Here is an 18,199-nt window from a genome sequence, read left to right as displayed (position 1 = left end):
GGAAGGTTACCATCTGTTGTGTTCTAGAACAAGGGATACAACACTTTTGAGACATCACTTCCTGTATAGACCAGAGCCAGGTGCTTTTATAAGTAGGTGTTGGAAAAGAAACAAACAACCTCTTGTCCTTGGCGTGACCTCACTGGAGAGGGGTTGACACAGTGGCTTTCTTCAAGATCAAATGCCAGAGAGGTAGATATAAATATTTTTATTGCATCCTCTCACCAAAAACACTTTGGTATAGAGTTCACCTGGGTTTTAGCTACTAGGATGATTTCTGATCCTAATCAAAGCATTGCAGAAACCAAAGACAACCTATAGATACGTTATCTATCTTCTTTGGATTTCAGTTTCCATTAAGAGCTCAAAGTATTGGCTCAGAAAAGGACCCAAACCAAAGTCCTACATCAGGGGTCACAAACTCAAATGCCTACCAGATGCCAGGCAAATAAAGCAAAGCCTACTGTAAGAAAACAAGGAGTAATAGAGTCTGTAATAAACTACAGTAAATTAACACTTGCTTCTCAACTCCAACCACTAGTTGCTTTGAGGGGAGTGTGAGCTAAGAGTCAACAGATCTTTTTTTTTTTTTTTTTTTTTTTTAAAACTGGAAATCCACATTTTTTAAAGTGTGAAGTTTGGTTTTAAAAAGCTACTAATTCAGGGGCGCCTGGGTGGCTCAGTCGGTTACGCGTCCGACTTTGGCTCAGGTCATGATCTCAGGGTCCAAGAGTTCGCGCCCCCGTCGGGCTCTGTGCTGACAGCCTGGAGCCTGCTTCAGATTCTGTGTCTCCCTCTCTCTTTGACCCTCCCCCGTTCATGCTCTGTCTCAAAAATAAACATTAAAAAAAAAAAAAGGCTACTAATTCAAACTTATAAGCCTGTTGCAAGCCTTGGGTAGCCAGCTAGAGTTTGACTTTTCTTTATGGAATAGGTCTCCTGTGTCATATAAAAGAATTATAGCAAAGGTGTCACTTTCAAGTCAAATGTGGGTTAAGATTAATGCCTCTCCGTGAATGCGTATAGTGTTGGGAGAAGTGGACAAACGCCATGAGTTAATAGGAAAGTGCCCTAGATAGGGATTTGGGGATCTATTTCATAAGGTAACTGAATAAATGTGTCCCACTTTGGGAAGTATTTGGTGGGGGATAAAGATCCCCTTTGCTAGGCATCTGGGTAAATAGATCTTCTCTGGAATGTCTTGGAAACCCTAAGTATACTCAAATACGAGAAGGGAGCAGTAAGCTTGAAGAGTATCGGGAGAACAGTTTACAAGAGGAAGATGGACAGGTATAACTGCGAAGTACAGAGCTGTACGAATGTCGGTAGTATGTGGGTACAATCTCTTCTGTGTTGGGAGGGAGAAGGCAATAACCTCTCCTACGGCGCCACCTTCGGGCGCTTCTTGCTCACCATTGCTGCGCCGCCGTCAACTCCAGCAGCCTCCATCTTAACGCTTTCTGCGCAGGCGCCCTAGAGCCCCAGGGTCCAGCCTAGAGCAGAGCCCCGCCCCTGCCCACACCCCTTTCCTCTGGAGCCAGCCAACCGCCCCTCCCCACCAGTGTTTCTCGAAGGGATCCTGGAGTAGTTGGCTTGTCTTTACGTACTCGAGTGCTCTCTGTGCAGGCTGCTGGGCAACAGAGAAGAAATACTCAGAGCCTGCCTTTGGGCAGATCACAGTCTTATGAGGGAAGACAGACAAATTGTAACTAAAGTGTTGTGTGAAGGGGTTCAGGTTGGTTGGGTTCTAAAGGCTGCTAGTAAGTATCAAAACCTAGAAGACAGTGGAAAAGGCTGCAGGCCATTCTAGCAAGGGGGAACTCAACGTGCAAAGAAAGGCACAGAGAGGTAGAGGAGTGCACAGTGTGGTGAGGGTGAGGAGGGGTGGGGGAGGGGGAAACCGCAGGGACTTGCGGTTTAGAATAGCTACAGGATGGTGGGCGGTGACTGCACTGTCCTGGAGGGTCTTAGAATTTTTCAGCCTGAAGGCTGTCATAGATAATAACTAAACAGCTTTAACAAGAGAGACTTACCAGAGTAGGTGAAGAGGGCAGGGGCAGCATGGAGGCAGGTGATAATCACAGTAATCCAGACAAGAGGAACTAAAGGCCACTACTCCACTTGTGGTACTGGGAAATGAGGGGAGACAGTGGATTCAACAGGCAAGTTTGAGGCAGAAATGATAGAGGGCAACTGGTTTGGGGAAAGAGAAGGAGGAAGTTTAAAAATGACTGGGGAACTGAACTGCAAGGGTTCATTTAGCAAGCAAATGGAAATGAGCTGGAAGACTGGAGTTAATCTGTCCTGTGCTCCCATTCAGCCCCCACCCCACAAGGGCTGAGAGACTAGGTGAGCGCTTATCTTGCATAAGCTTCTGATTTCCAGACCAGGAGATCTCACTTATACCTTGTTTTCTCCCATATAGGAGACTTCTACTCCAGCTTTTCTTCTGGAATTTTCCCAAATGAAAGGCCAATGTGCACTCCTAGGCCTACTCCTCTGTCCTCTGTCCTGTACTGGCAGCCTCAGCCCTCTACCAATCTCCAGAGGCACACATCTCCCCAGAAGACCCTTACCTTGTCTTCACAACATGGACTAGTTTTCACTAGCGTATGTCATCTGCTACTCTTCTGGACCTTTTGCAGGGAGCTGATGCCCTGAATCCCATGACTCTGTTAACTGGATTGGTGGTCTCAGGTCCAGGCCAAGATGCTAGCCCATTACCTGCTTTACTGCGTGGTGCTTATCCAAAACTCCTTTAGGTCCCACCACTTGTGGGGTGGTGAGGAGGGAGGAGGCAGCGAAGGGCCAGGGGTACAAAATCTACCATTATACAGGATAGTCATTTCTACAGTTTTCCACACTTTAGCAGAATTACCAGACCCCAAAGGCTGCTATAAGATAATTTATTACACACTAGCCAAAAATGTCCTGTAACAATGGCACATACAATAATTAACAACAGCAAAGATGCTTAGTTTCTTGTTTCTTGTTTCATGTAACGGCCAGCACAGCTATGGATAACACAGAGTCCTCAGGAGGTCCAGGGGGCTGCTACCAAGGGTATCCAAGAACCGTGTCACATCTCTGATGAAGGGTCTGAGAAGTCCATATGATCTCCTGAAAGAGTTCATCTCTGACCTCCCAGGAAATGTTGAAGCCCCCTCCATCCAGCCTGTACAGAGGAATCATAGTCCAAGTTCCCTCTGTAGGGTTGAACATCTGTGAGGGGAACGGCATCTGACCTAGATGAAAGGGAGTGAGGCCAAAGACTAGATTCTTTCTGCAAAGGGGAGGACAAACAGAAGGCAGTGGCCATAGGTGAAGAGGACTCTTTCTAGACTGGTTTCTACAATTTTTGGCTTTGTTCAGGGCCTACCCAAGAAGAAAATACAGCCCTCTCTCCTGGATCCTTCAACTAGGCCTCAGGTGCATACACAAAGGAATAGCCGCTCATGTCTTGAAACATCACTGCTCCCTTTCCTATAGGAGTGAGGGAGGGGGACTCTTGGGCAGGTAGCCTGTGGTGCTTGGGTTCCAAAGAATATTTCTGCCCAGGGCTCTGAAGTTATCATGTGAACCTCATTCTACTCATGACATATAATTTGGAGAAAAGGATTAGCACAGGTCATTTCTAGAAGGTATCTTGTTCAGTTTCAAAGCCTTGTTTTCACAAAACCAGTGGATCCTGGTTTTAGACTGCTTGAGGGACAGTCTAAATTCTAATTTGTATGTTCCTGCCCTGGCATACTCCAATCCAGACTATAGGGCTCAGTGACAACTGTAGGCTCAACTGACTAGCTAACCAGGCACATGCTCCAGGGTCTCTAATGGTTCAACAAGAACCATTGCTCTTCTAATGGTTTATATGTATGGGTCTAACTGAATAAGGTGTGGCATGAAGAGGGGTAGAGATGGGATAGGGGGTGAAGGGGTGTCTACCAACAATAATGGCTGACACCCTCAGAAATGTCTGTTCTACCTCCCTATGCAGTAACCCTGACAGCCCAGCTCCTAGCACCACAGACGTGCTGGTCAGGGACTCCTGAGCCTTTCTGAGAAAATATTCTCACCACCCCAAATTTTTCCTTAAACTGAAGGAGTCAGCCTCTTGACTATGAGGACCCTAAGCTGGATATATAGTAATTCTCACTGGCCCTGATTTGTGAAACTGATGCCATCCAGTTGGCACAGGAACCTGGGTGCTCAGCTCCCCTCTTCCATGGAACGAGACTCCGATTTGAGCTTCACAAACTCCCGAGCCACTTCGTCATTGCTCCTCTGAGACAGAATCCGGAGAATAGTCATGCCTGTCTCATCCATGTGGATCTTCCGGCCCAAGGGGCACCAGCAAGCACAGCTCCCCTTGGCTGCCACATCCCTCAGAGGCATCACAGCCAGCCCCAGAACACGATCCTCCCGGGCAAAGCAGTAATCCTTCACACATATTTGCAACTCATAGGCTTCTGGCCCCTCTTCATTTCCCAGGAGGCTGTGAGCATAGGATGGGTGGAGGGAGGAGGCCAGAGCTGAAAGAGCCTTCAACTGAATTTTCCCCAGCCACCATCCAACCCATCCCTCTTCTCCCCTCTCAAGTCTTACCCCCCAGCTCACCCCCATCCCAGAGTCCTGCAGGTTCCCCACCCTGTAACTCACAAGTGGAATGTCTCATTATACTTGGGAGCCCAGTTGTTGCTCTTCGACTTGGTTGTGAACTTCCTCTTCTTATCACTTTGGTGTGGGCCAACCATGGTCACTTCCACAAAGGGCCGGAACATACCTGCTGTCTGCCACTTGAGGTCATTGGCAGCCACCACTGCCCAAACAAGAGAAGCCTGTGAGGGATCCTACCAAGTGTTCCCAATTCTTGAGCCCTAGGTGGCATTCCCCTTGGAGGAAGGCTAAGTTAGAGGACTGGGATAAGCAGCCCCTGTCTTCAACTGATGAGGCCACTGCATAAGAAAAGGTCTGAGACCTGTAAGTCTGTGCCACTCACCTTTCACTGTAACCTTGTGCTCCCCAGTTCCAGGATGTGTAAACAAATCCACCTGAATAGAGATTTCTCCCACAGGATCATCCACACCAGACCCTGAAGGACAGATGGACAGTTGATCCCTCATTGGAGAACTCTAAGACATCAGGCCTAATTATCCCAGGTGAAACTGAGGAGTTAGGAAGCCCACTTTACACCCTAGAGCATGAAGCAATCACCTAAAATAGCCATGGGGAAGTAAGCAATGGGAGAAGGGAAAGGAAGGGGATAAAGAATGAGGCTGCGTATTAAAGTACATTAGGCTAACAACATTTTAGGTGTAAGGTCTTCCAAAAATGCACAAGGAATCTGTCAGTTTCCCCAAACCTCTCCTATCTCCTAGGATGGAGAATTTTTCATTGAAAGGTACTGGAGGACAGTACTGCCACCCTCTATCTTTGTCTGGGAACTAAGTCCACCCTGTGGTGTTTCAATGGAACAATGTGGGTCCCTTCAAGCCAAAAGCAGCAACCTCCCACCTACCTTCAGAATCCTGAAGGTCACTGCTTGGGAGGCTGCCTTGCTCAGACTCTGTCCTACTCAAAACCTGGACCCCTCTACAAGCAACTTCCCAGGCCCAATCTCTAGCCAGTCTGTAGGCTCCCCTAAGCAGACATCTCACCAGAGATAAAACTTCTGCACCCCAGATAAAACTTCTTTATCCTAAGGTGGAAGGATGGGGGAATCCCAAGGACAGAACCATTATTAACCCCATCTCGGACTATATTAATATATCACTCATCTCTGATACTTGGGATGGAGCTTCTGAACTTTGACACATGGCTCCCCTACAGCCAGCCTAAGAAGCTCATTCTAGTTCACAGGGGACAGGTGTTAGCCTATGTTAGATTCATGTGTGCAAGGTGTACAACATAAACATACCCTTTTCCGGCCGAATGTCCTCATTAGCAGTGAACCTAATACCTTTCCCATCATGCACTGAGTGAGGAAAGGCAAGTCAAGAGGTAGTAGCAGCAGTAGGATAGAAAAGAAGAACCAGTTAGAGGTCTAAGGAGTTAATAGCCATTCAAAGCAACTCTACACATTTTCTGGGGGAGTACAGAGATGAGGTGGAGAGGGAAATCAAACAGTTGAAGTCAGTGCCTGAATGCTCCAAATTAGACTTCATGGGTCAAGGATCAATATAATCATGGGGAAAAGCAGAATATACATAGAGAAGGTATCTGAAATCAGCAGGGCAGGAAAGAGAGACATTGCAGGCTCTAATTTCTTGGCCTTAAATAATAAAGCAACGGGTATAAAAGGTACACACATCCATCTCGATCCTCCCCCTGCAGTCCCCACCTCTGCTCTTACCTCATATGTGCCCATTTTAGCCTTTCTTCATCTTTACATCTAGCCTAAAACTCAGTATTTCTAAAAAGCCTTTTTGGATTAACTCAGATACTTCCCTGATGTTACAGGCCTTTCCATGTACAACTCTGTAAAAGATCTCCCTGTCCCCTTGAACAAGGCTCATAACTTCTTTCCTCCCTTTTCTTCCTATCCTGGACTTAAAATAAGAACAGATGTGGAAAATGGAGCAGTACTGCAGGTCCTTTGTATCTTTTCACCTTCTATTAACTCTAGTCCAATGACTTGGATCCCACTTCCCCTCCAGGTCAGCTCTGTGCTCTGGATCAAAGGCTCAGTAAGGCCTAAGTCCTCCCATTCCCTCCATCAGGTTCTCTCCTCCAGGCAGCACACCTAAGTTTCCCAGAACAAGCAATAACAAATGTGCCTGAAAGTCTTTCCTGGGAGGGCCTGGCTCCTGCGTCAGGGTCAGAATTTCAGTCTGAACCATATCTATGTAGATGTGTTTTGTTATAGAGAGGCCTGCCTGGAGGCAGGGAGGGGTTCTGAGGACTAGAAGACACTGGGAGAAAACCAGTTGCCTAGTCCCTGTGCATTAGCATCACCCATGAGGCTGGATGGAGCATCATTTATGCACAGAGATCCATTATGCCCATGATCCACACCCTCCTTTCAACTGCTCCCATGGTTTGCCTCTCCTAGTTGTTGGGTTTTTTTTTTCCCCCCTCTCATCCACACTAGACAATCTATAAAGTCTTTTTTTGCTTCCTCCCCCCCCCCCCCCCACCCCGGACAGTTTCCAACAAGGCTCCCAAAACTATGAGTCTTCATGAGTGTTTCAACAACTTATTCTCAAGGCTTTCCGACAAATATTTCCTAACAGGGTATGCTCTTTGAGCCGAATGAACATGTGCTAGCCAGGCAATGTCTGGGAAAAGAATTGCAGGCCCATTTACCAGGTCCCTGTAATTCTCCTGTCTGGTATGGGTACAGTGTGGAAGTGAGTATTGGGGTCCCTCAAGAAATCCTGGGGTCTGAGTTTGACAGGCTCTCTTAAGAAGTACCTGGATCCTCCTTAAGGCTGGAAAATTTTGACTCCCTAGAGGCAGAAGTCTATCAAGGAGGGGAAGATAGGGACCTAAAGCCCTTAGGTCTTACCCTGGGCAGTCTGTGAGCGAACAAAGGTTTTGATAAGCGTGTCTGTGGTCTGTGTGTACAGAGATAGGGCATAACGTAGGGACTGTAGATCTGGGCTCTTCTCCAGGAAAGTTTTCTTCAGCCCATTACCTCCCGCGTGAAAGTATTGCTGAAAGACAAAAGAATACCTGCTACAGCCCCATCCCCTTGCACGGAGGCAGCTTTCCACACTGTCCTCAGAGAAATCACATCTGAGCAGAAGCTCAATGAAGATGCCAAAAAAGGATGATGAGGACAATAAGCCATTAAATAAATAACAAGATGAGGAATACCATGTAGAGTCAGAATCTCTCAGGTGAAGTGTATTAGTTGGGTAGGAGCAGTAAGGGATGACCACATTCCTGGATGTGACCTTTGAAGTATGGATCTATCTAGACAGGCAAAGATCTGGAATAGAGCATTTTAGGCAGAGAGAGTAGCAAAGTACTTTTTTATCCCTCCGAACCCTTAAAGAATGTTATACTTATGGCATACCTCTCCCAAATGCCCTGCATCACACTTCATATGTACCTGCCTTATTACAGCTTTACCAAATTATAAGCATCTTAAAGCTAGGAACTATATCTGATTCTCTCTGTATCCTTCATAGGGCATAGTACCATGTGCATAGGTTTCCCAGTTGAATGAATCAATGGGTACCAGGAAAAAAAAAAAAAAATCCTTTGGAAACCCAAATGAATGTATACGTAAGTGGAAGTGGGAACTTTCAGCCAGATGTGGGGTATTAGGATCTGGAAGATTAATTCCCAGTGGAAAATATTCAGGAATGGCAATGAAGAACTAAGTGAACTGAACTGTACTCAAAACCCATGAATAAGTGCTCTGGGTCCATGGTAAGTCATCTGAGACCATACAGAATGGTCTGCTCCCAAGACCATTTTGGTTGCTCCCAAGCAGGAATATCAACATAGCAAAGAAAGAAACAGACATAAAAATCACTCCCTTCTGGATGTGGGGTGGCAAGAGCCCAAAGAACATCTAGTCTGACAGAGTAGAATGCCAATGCCAAGAGGTAGTATGACTGAGGTGGGGTAGTATGACTGTCTGGAGAAGGGGAAGGCTCCACCTTGATGGTGTCCAGAGCGAGGTCAAGGATGGCACACTGCTTCGGAGTGAGACTCCGTGTTTCCTCTCGAACCATGTGGTCCTGAAACCCCAGAGAAAGCAACAGCATCAGGACAACTTGGGGCTGTCATGAAAGTCTTTCTCCCACCTGCCAGCCCACAGTACATGTTCCTCTCATTCCCTTCCTCTTTAGTCTCCAAAGCTCACATTTCCTTCTTCCTGGCTCTCACTCAGCCCCCAGCCTCAGAAGACTCCATCCATCCACAGTACCTTGAGTTTGGAAAGATTGCTCAGCTCCTTGGCAGCAGTGAAGATCAGCTGGGTGCCCTGGGCAGAAAAGACATCAGTCAAAAGCAGAGGACGCCAAACTCGATCAGGAAGTGTGGAGCAAGATAGGGGAGACAGCAGGAGGAAGTGGAAGGGGAGTGTCCTTACCGTCTGGTCAGTGAGTGGGGGCAGAACAATCATCCTTTCCATTGTGTTCATTACCACCCGCCAGAGATCCTTCAGTACACGCTTCAGGACTGTCTTCTCACACACAGTGGCAAAGAGTGTGAGGCTGTAGACCCACATAACAGGTAAGACTGAGAGTTTGAGAGACACCCCTCCCCAAGAGGCTTTTCGGATCACCTCTGCCTTGCTTGTCCCAAAGGACAGTCCTGAGTGCTGTACTCACTTGCCATCCAGGAAGTCCATGAGAGGCCGGAGCACACTATCTGCATCCTGAGCCACTGAGGCCCTGGCGCTGGGGGATGCATTCCCTGGGCCCCGCACCTGGCCCAGGATGTCAGCCATTTGTCGAACACACTCATCAATCCGCACCTGAAAACTATACATGTGCTCACAGTGCAGCCCTCCCCTCCCCAAACACACATTGACCTTGGAGCAACACCAGCTATTCCGTCCCACTCCAGCACACTCTGGTGCAGCTCCAGCAGGGACAGCCAACAGGAGAAGTGGGAAGATCCACACACCTACAGCTGGATGGATAGGTGTGGGGCAGGAGTTCTGGGATTGGCCAGGGACCAGATCTCGCTCCGAGGGCTATGTGTTTTGGGGCCACTTACCTGTTTCCAAATACCATGCTGAGCTCATCCAGAACCGTATTCAGTTTCACCTGCAGCTCCTTCAAACTGTCTGCAGCTTCAGGATCCAACTGTATCCATAGAAGGTGTGTTTGGCTAAGCTGATTTTCATACCCTTTTCCTCCCTCCTGTGCCCCTAACTCCTCCCTCATAGAGCCTTTATCCCAATTCCTACTCAAATCCCTCAGCTTAAAGCAGCCCAGATCCTAAGCTAAATTCCTGGCCTATACCTGGTGAGGAGAGGGTAGAGATCTATGGCCAGAACGCTCAGGAACAAAGGTAAAGTGCAGCAACCCCACACCCCGAGACCTACCTCCTTGCCTCCCATGGCCTCAAACATTTTCTCCAGCTGGACTCTCAGTTGCTGCATGTTGTTCATCAGGATGCAGGGCTTTGGGGACAGATGGAGGTGTTGAGTCTTGACTGCTTTCAGCACAGGACCTATCAGCCTGGGGTACCTCTCTCATACTACTCCAAAAGCCACAGGGAATTTACAACACATAACCAAATACCGCTCTTCCTTCCTAATCACTGAGATGTGGAACCAATTCAGATAATTCTCCTTGAATGAAGACCAGAAGCAAATGTTTCTGTTTTTAAACCAGGTGGTGGGCCTCAGGTATTCATGGCATCATCCTTTATTAACTTTCTGTCTTAAGACATTTTTTGCTGTGGCTGTTGTTGTTAAAAAAGAAAGACTAAGTAAAGATCTAGCTTAGTAGAAGATAAAGTACCAAATAGAGGCTCAGAGGAATTCCTAGTCAAGTTCTTCTTCTTATGTGGCATAATCTCAAGCAAAGCCCTACTAGGAACCAAAAGTCAGGAGTATCATCCCCACCCTCAGCTCTGAAGATAGCCTTAAAAGCAAGGAGGATTCAAATGTTTTCCATTCTCTTCTCTAGGGTCCCAGGGCCTGACCCTCACCATTTTCTCCTTTTTGCAATAATCTGGGAAGCTCTTTGATAAGATGTCTGCATACTGCATCAGCACCTTCCCGATGGTCTGAAAAAAGAGGAGAAAAGGAAAGGAGAGGGAACCCTTAGCTCTCCCCACAGGGATCTTGCCTGAGGTCATATCCCTCATCCCAGAACAGTAACAAAAGGAAGGTAGAAGGGAATCTCACAATAAGGGGACAAAGCTTCCTCTCAACCCCAGAACAGCACCAAGACAAACCCCCAGTGTGCCCCAGACACAAGCAAATGAGAAGGGGGTAATGCCAGAGTTCCCCTGAAGGACATCACAGAGAGGAACTGTGCTTGGGCCTGTGACAAGGCCATGAGCCTGGCAGTGGCAAATGGAAAGGAGAAGGGAGAGTCATAGTCACCTTAGCAAATCTCCTCATGTAGTGGGCTAGGATGTTGGGGTCTGGGCATTCCAGCTTCCGGATGATCTCAAAGCTCTGGTTGAGCTGTGTGAAGACGTCCACCACAGAGCAAGAAAAGAGCGCATGCTCTGATGTCTGCTGGAACTAAGGAAGGCCAACAACAGGATCATCATCTTCAGCCACTACCTTTTCCCAAGTGTGCAGGGCTCAAAAGGACTCTGCCCAGCAGGAGTGGCTCTTTGGCCCTCAAAAGCCCTCCCTATGAATTCCACAGGGCAAGGAACTAAAGCCCTGGAACTTTTGCTGATAGCTAATTGCTGGGAGACCTGGCCTGACCCATGGTGCAGTCCAAGCTTCCAACTTACCCCATCCTTCTTATCTCGTTCCAGGGCCCCACGTAGGAATTCCAGGGACACATCTTCATTCTCATCCAGCCACTGCAGGACAAACTGCTCAAACCACCTGCAGCCAGGCAGGAGAATTGGGGGTTGGAGCAAGTGGTTGGCAAATGCTATGTGCCTAACAGCTACCCCAGACTCGGGTCTTCTGGAAAGTAGGGCATGGTTTGATGCTTTTCTCTTTCTACAACAGAGCCCAGAACTGGCAGTCTCAAGACTGGCTTACTGAACTGAATTGAAGACAATAGTCCTGCCCACCCCTAAAATGGAGGGGCCCCCTTCCCTTCCCTCTGTAGTGCCCGCATGATGACTCACACTGGGTACTCAGGCACCTGCCCCTGGAGGGCAGGCAGATCTCGCACGTATTCATTGTGGAGCCACTTCACCTTGAAGTGTAGGTTCATGTAGTCAGCACTCTTACACAGCCGGTCTTTCTCATGCTCTAGTGGTGGGGAAGGAGGCTGGGGTCAGGTCCCAGCAGTAGGAGCCATGGTTCCTGAACTTTCCCAAAGCAGCAGATCCGGTCGGGCCGCTCTATCAGATGTCTTAGAACAAGGGTGACTCCCAATCACTTCCTTACAACCATTTCCCCCAACCAGTACTCTGCTCTCCAAGAGCCTGGCCTAAATCTTCCTTTAGAGACTAAGCCAGACTCCCAGATAAGGACTACAGTCTTCTAGCTGCTTTAGCTTTTGGAAGTGTCAACTGAGTAAATGGCCCCTGGTAAAGAAGGCCAGAGGGTGCTAATGTTGATTAGTGAGGAGACTGCCCAGGACTAGAGCAGGATGGAAGTTCCCTAGGATTTCACTGATCCTAATAGCTGGGCCATTCCCTCAGATGGGCTTAGATGCAGAGATGAATAGCTATACATGGTATGAATGGGTCATTGACAACTACACAGAGACAGGGAAAACCAAATTGGGCCCACTTTGATAGAAAGAGCAGCTCAACAGCCAGAGCATAACAGCATCTTGAAGTAAACTGAAGGGCCCCGGAGCACAGCTGAGAGACTGAGAAAATGAACTCTCAAAGAAGTATGCAAATAAGAAGAGTCAGTTTGGAAACCGTGGAAACACAACCAGATGAAAGGGCTATCATGATGCAGAAAATGGGATGCTTATTATGGACTTTTAAGGTCATCTAGTCTTCTGGAAAATCCAGGACAAACATCTCCCATAGCTTGCCCAGAATGTCTGGAGCACTGGCAACAACCACAGGTTCTCTTCATCCACCCCCTTTATAGATAAAGCATTAATCTGAATAATAAAAGCCTTATATATAACATAATGGTAAAAACAGGCAACTGGGTAAGAGTACTGAGCAATAGACAAAAAAAGGGCTCAGGGTCCTTGTGAACTCTACTGCTCAACTTTGAGTTGCTATGGGTGATGCTCTTCCATGTCAAGGCAGAAATCCAGTCTGGGGCAGTTGGCGCTTGTGAATTAGTACAACACACACTCAAGGAAGAAATGGGAAGCTGGGATTCAGTCTCAAAAGGCCCCCAGTCCCAGGAAATTTCATCTCCTGGTACAGCAGGTAGCACCACCTCCAGGACATCAGAGAGACTTCTCAGGGCTTGTCCCTTTGCTTTCCACCCACACTCTGCTGTCCTTAAACCAGTCCATGAACCTGGAAACATCAAAAGGCACCAGGAAGAGGGCTCTGCTTCCTTTATGTTCAGTAACCCACTAGAAGTGGAGGCAGAGCTGCTCCATCACTCCAAACCTCCCGAACTGCTTTCTTATAGAGACCAAGGTACTATATTTATTTAACTACCACTTTCTCTGTCAACCCATTATCTGTACTCTGGTCCCAAATCCCAATTTTTATATTAACTTCTGTGGTATGAAAACAAGACGACTGGTAAAATGCTGGTTGCGCTTTATTCTAACAAGTCCCACGGAGTCCTGCTCCAATAAAGTTGCTCGAGGTTGTTGCTGGGAGGTAGAAGTATGGGGGTGGTTAATCTTTCAAAATGGACAATCAAGTCTCTAAACCTTCTCCTGCCCCTGATTTCCACATTCCTCTCTCCATTCATTCATCTTTCATCTTTGAAGAGTTCTTTCAACCTCATGATTTCACTTATCCAGCTTGCTGGTATCTCCCCCAAATCTCTCTTTGGTTGTGATAATGTCTGCATAAGGCTTTGATGGAACATCTCACTTTGCCAGGATTTAACTCTAGCCCCCATCTTTCAGCATCTAAAATCTCTGGCTGAACTTTAACAGAGTATACATACTAATCATAGCCTCTTGTTCAATGCTGAGCTTCATCCTCAAGTCTTCCTTCCTCCTCTTGATTCACATCCAGTTAAATCACCAGTCCCTGCTGATTTTACCTCCAAAATTTCTCTGGAATCTAACCATTTCTTTTACACAGTCACTTGCCTAGGTCTTGTTACCACCATTTCTGACCTGGATTACTACAATAGCCTCCAACTTGGTCCTTCCTCCTCCAATACAATTTCTTTCTTTTTAAAAAATTTTTAATGTTTATTTAAATTTAACAAATTTTAAACTTTTTAGTTGTTTATTTATTTTTGAGAGAGAGAGGGAGTGTGAGCAGGAGAAGGAGACACAGAATACAAAACAGGCTCCAGGCTCTGAGCTGTCAGCACAGAGCCCCAAGCAGGGCTCAAACCCACAAAGGGCGAGATCATGACCTGAGCCCAAGTCAGAGACTCAACCTCAACCGACTAAGTCCCCCAGGCGCCCCTCCTCCAACCCATTTTCCATACAACAGCCAGCGTGAGTGGCCTTTCTACCTTATAAACCTGATCATGTGAACCCCTTAACAAAGGATTGCTATTCACTGGCTCCAAACTGCCTTAGGATAAGTCCAAAAGCTTAAACATGGCTTACCACCTCCTTTATGACCTGGCTCTGTCCTACTTTTCTATCTTGATGTCCTATTTATCTCTTCCCCTACACTCTAACGTGCTAGTCACACCGAACTACTCCTTTCAGTTTCGCAAACATGACAGCTTTCTAGACCACACATCTCTGAACATACTGTATCCTCTTCCTAAAATGTTCTGTGTCTCCCTTTCCCATCACTACTACCTCCCCTCCCCACTGGCTAAGTCCTACCATCCTTCAGGTTTCAGTTTGTGTATCACCTCCTCCAGGAAGCCTTCCTAGATCCTTTTCTCAGGCTCTCCTAGAAGTCTTCCTGGGTGTGGATTACACTGCTCTCCTCTCAGCACCCTATGCTTATTCCCTTCGTGGCTCTTAGAACTTTAAACCATAACTGCCAATTTTTATGTCTGTTGTCTAGAATAGTATGTGAGCTTCTCAAAGGGCTGGGCTTATGCCTCATTCATCTCTTTGGGGTTCCAACAATCAGCACAGTGCCTAGCACAAAGAAAATACTCAACAAGCATTTGGTTAACGGGCTGGGGATCTATTGCAAAGGGGCAAGAAGAAACTTTCTGTTCTATATTTTAATTGGGGTAGTGGTTATACAGGTGTGTTTATTTGTCAAAACTAATCAAATTATGCTCTTAAAGGGTTTTTTATTTTATGTATGTAAATTATACATATATATGTATACATATGTATACATATACATTGTATAATGTAAATGTATAAGGGTGGAAGGGCGCCTGGGTGGCTCAGTTGGTTAAGCATCCGACTGTTAATTTCGGGTCAGGTCATGATCTCATGGTTTGTGGAATCAAGCCCTGAGTTGGGAATTCTCACTCTTGAGATTCTCTCTCTCCCGCTCTTTCTGCACCTCCTCCACTCAGGTGCATGTGTGCACGCACCCTCTCTAATAAAATTTTTAAAAATGGGTGAATGGTAGCATTTTCACAGTCAGAGTTAACACTATCCTTTTATCATCCAGGTCTCCAAACTCCTACCCTTCTCTTGCCCTCCACATTCTGACAATTATGAAGTCCTATTACAACCTCCTTCCAGGAGCTATCAAAACGCATTCTTCCCTCTTCAATTCTCTGCTCTAACCTCAGCCCCATCCCCTCAGCCCTAAATTATTACAATATTATCTGCAGTCCCTGCTTCTCGTCTCTCCTTGTTCCACCTGCCCCCATTTTCCACTAAGGTGAAATCTTATAAAAATACTACTTTGCTTACACTGCATCTCTGCTCATGAGCCTATAATGGTTTCTTACTGTCCTTAACAAGATTTATTCAGTGCTGAGTAAATGCCATGCAGTATGCTAAGTATATTAATATGTCTCAGTTTATCAGCTCAGTGAAATAGATGCTATTATCACTCCCATTTTATGGATGAGAAAATGTGAGCTCATAAAAACTGGTCTAAGAACACACTGCTGATTAGGTGGTGAAATTGAGATTTGAAACCAGGTCAACTTTCTTTCTTTTAGAGCAGTTTTCAATTCTTTTGTGTTTGTTGCAAACATTAGCAGAACTCCCCTTTAAAAAGAAGTCTTACCTAGAATCTCATGTAAGATTGATAAAAAGCAGAATTGACTTAACTAGCACCGGGTAAAAAGCCTGGAGCCCAGCACCCTTCTCCCCCTGCCCCAGTTTTCCCTTTTCACTTAGCTCCTAAGATACCTTTGTTTGAAAACCTCTGTCCTACCTCATACTATCTTTGTGAACCTGACTCGCTTTTCACAGGTATTTCTTTTTTTCCCCCTCAAAACCCACCAGAGCTGGATTCTTTAAGAACTGGGACTATACTCACCCCCATCAGGCTTGCTAAGTGCTGCCTGGAGAGGGACAAGTGACTTCCTCACTGACATGAAAGGCTAAGGCCTGGGCTACCACCCCAGACTTGACCCAATGTGGGCAAGAGGCAGCCATTGCTCTGGGGCAGAATTCCAGAATGTGCATGTACAGACTGTGGCTGTCTCAAACTTAAACACTGATCTTCAAGGTTTCTTTCAACCTCAAAACTTACTGCTTTTAAACCTCAAAAGTTTAAGTCTGAGGGTTACCCACAGTCTGGCCACGCCACCAGAATAACAGATCCAGACTCTGCTTTGTCCTTGCCGCCAGGCTGCTCCCCTTTTTTTCTAAGTCAATTCACACAGACTGAGGATACAGACTAACATATATAAACAGATGGAAAAGGCAGCTTAATAAGTGAACACCGAAGGGTACAAATGGGAAGGCTGGACACAAGCAGACAGTGATATCTTTGTGGACCAAAGTAAGAAATAAGCTGAATGAACAAGATCAATAATAATTTGTCCATCACACTACTTTATAGGAGAAGCGAGGGAAGTATCATCTTTTTGGCTCTGTCACGCCAATCCAAAATAGCTTTTAAGGAAAGCCAGGCTAGGCAGCCTCCGGTAAGAGAAAATAATCCTATCTGTGTATTTAAGGTTCTGTGATTCTTTAAAACTGTAAAGATAAACTTCATACGACCATTCATACCCCAAGGAGTGGGCCACTTGAGTATCCAGCATGGGAAGAGATGCTCTCTGGGCTGGGGAACGTCTTAAACAGGCACGTGTTCTAAAGCTGAAAGGGGGAGTCCACATCCACACAGCCATTTCCATTATTACCTTGGCTGAACCTTTGCCTACCCAAGGACTCCTGAGACCTATGCCTAGAATCCCTCTAATTTCTCTGTACCATTCACCCAGAACTTATAGTTGTCTGGGAGAAGAAAGGGACAGTAAACAAGGTGGTTGGGCAAGGAGCCTGTAGACCACTGCTTTGGGCACACCCTTACCCTCCAGTGCATATTTCATGTCTTGGGCAAAGAGCTGCCACATCACTTCTGCGCTGACTTTTCCCACATTCAACTCCTGAGGAAACCTGGATGATGGAAGAAGCCACAGTCAGAGAACAAAGCAAGAGCTATTTGATTTGACTGATTCCAAAGCTAACATGCCTAATCTCTTGGAGGTCAGATTGAAGAGAGGAGAAGCCTAGGAAACAGGGCTAGGTTCAATCTGGAGAAAAGGGACCCAGGAGCCAGTGGAAGGACAAGTGGGGGCAGAGAATTCCCTCAAGCAAGGTGGGCCCAGGGGAGAGGATGCCCAGAAGGCAGGGATTTGAGACCCAGAGAAGTGTTGAGTCTAGAAGGCAGGCCCAGGCTAAAGAAGATGGAGGAGAAAGTGCGAGGGGGTGGACGTAGAAAGCCCACTTTATTCACAGTGGACAGACACATACACACATGGTCTCTGGATCCCCTGGGACTCCTATGGCAGCCATTCCCAGGGGCCTCTCACTCCAGGGAGGCTGGCTCAGTCTGGGCAGGGCCCCCCATTATGTTTCCACACCTGTCTCCAGAAACAGTTACTCAGACAGATACAAGGGACAGAGGGACAGACGGATGTACAGGAGGAAGAGGTGGCACTGCAAACACACAGAGATAGGAAAGAAAGAGGCTGTTAGACAGATGGACAAGCCAACCACCAACCATACAGGGCCAAGTGGGTTGATACGCACTGGTTCAGAACGAGTGTGTAGGAATTCTTATCTTCCTCTATGATTGACACAATGAGTGTGATGAGTTTGGGCCAAAAATCCAGGTTCCGAATGCTGGGTCCTTGTTCCTCTGGAGGTAGCTCCTGTTTCTTGTTGCAGGGGAGATGGTGAGAATCAGAGTAGAATGTGCAGAATGTCTCCAATCTTCCTCTTTCTCTTCCCTCCCCACACCCCTCTTCTAGAATCAGGTACCCTTCCTCTTCTAAGCCTGTCTTCCACAAGACTGCCCATGTTCTGTCAGAGGGGTGACTGTTAGGAGGTCCTTATACACAAAGAGTCCATCCCAGAGAACTTCTCCAGCTCCAGGGCACTGATGTGATAAGCTTGGTCAGTCTAAAGGACATAAGGATGCC

General features: G+C 46.8%; 2 protein-coding genes and 1 long non-coding RNA gene across 18 annotated transcripts in view; 1 reads left to right on the top strand and 2 right to left on the bottom strand.

The window, feature by feature from the left end:
• Positions 1-1,490, bottom strand: part of LOC101086263 (phospholipid-transporting ATPase FetA-like) — a 99,703-nt gene extending 98,213 nt beyond the window's left edge. For 2 of the 4 annotated variants that reach the window (XM_006939264.4, XM_019816159.3), the window contains exon 1: positions 1,414-1,489. The gene's annotated coding sequence lies outside the window, so the exon portion shown is untranslated. Of the gene's footprint in view, positions 1-1,413 lie in introns of all 4 variants that reach the window. The other 2 variants (XM_019816163.3, XM_019816158.3) reach the window with 2 other exon arrangements.
• An 11-nt stretch (positions 1,491-1,501) lies between these two features.
• Positions 1,502-2,973, top strand: LOC109493851. 3 transcript variants are annotated; one of them, XR_002737563.2, is made up of 2 exons: positions 1,502-1,705; positions 2,426-2,973. It is a non-coding gene; the product is annotated as an uncharacterized LOC109493851 (long non-coding RNA). The 3 variants fall into 3 exon arrangements; XR_006588658.1 differs by having other exon boundaries at positions 1,552-1,760; XR_002148307.3 differs by lacking the exon at positions 1,502-1,705 and adding an exon at positions 1,897-2,349.
• UNC13B (unc-13 homolog B) overlaps positions 2,893-18,199 on the bottom strand; it is a 253,420-nt gene continuing 238,113 nt past the window's right edge. For 5 of the 11 annotated variants that reach the window (XM_019816151.2, XM_019816152.3, XM_045042885.1 and 2 more), the window contains 17 exons: positions 17,808-17,935; positions 17,086-17,171; positions 11,731-11,857; positions 11,383-11,479; positions 11,018-11,161; positions 10,618-10,695; positions 10,007-10,084; positions 9,676-9,764; positions 9,285-9,437; positions 9,044-9,167; positions 8,879-8,935; positions 8,610-8,690; positions 7,505-7,652; positions 5,915-5,971; positions 4,997-5,089; positions 4,657-4,816; positions 2,893-4,492 (listed from right to left, as the gene is read on the bottom strand). In XM_019816151.2, the coding sequence (XP_019671710.2) occupies positions 4,207-4,492; positions 4,657-4,816; positions 4,997-5,089; positions 5,915-5,971; positions 7,505-7,652; positions 8,610-8,690; positions 8,879-8,935; positions 9,044-9,167; positions 9,285-9,437; positions 9,676-9,764; positions 10,007-10,084; positions 10,618-10,695; positions 11,018-11,161; positions 11,383-11,479; positions 11,731-11,857; positions 17,086-17,171; positions 17,808-17,935 (1,986 nt within the window). In that variant the 3' untranslated portion in view covers positions 2,893-4,206. Of the gene's footprint in view, positions 4,493-4,656; positions 4,817-4,996; positions 5,090-5,914; positions 5,972-7,504; positions 7,653-8,609; positions 8,691-8,878; positions 9,168-9,284; positions 9,438-9,675; positions 9,765-10,006; positions 10,085-10,617; positions 10,696-11,017; positions 11,162-11,382; positions 11,480-11,730; positions 11,858-17,085; positions 17,172-17,807; positions 17,936-18,199 lie in introns of all 11 variants that reach the window. The other 6 variants (XM_045042889.1, XM_019816150.2, XM_045042890.1 and 3 more) reach the window with 2 other exon arrangements.

The sequence above is a fragment of the Felis catus genome, chromosome D4 (assembly GCF_018350175.1).
Source record: "Felis catus isolate Fca126 chromosome D4, F.catus_Fca126_mat1.0, whole genome shotgun sequence".
Lineage (NCBI taxonomy): Eukaryota > Metazoa > Chordata > Mammalia > Carnivora > Felidae > Felis > Felis catus.
The sequence above is the reverse complement of the archived record's forward strand: the minus strand, read 5'-3'. Positions and strand labels throughout refer to the sequence as shown.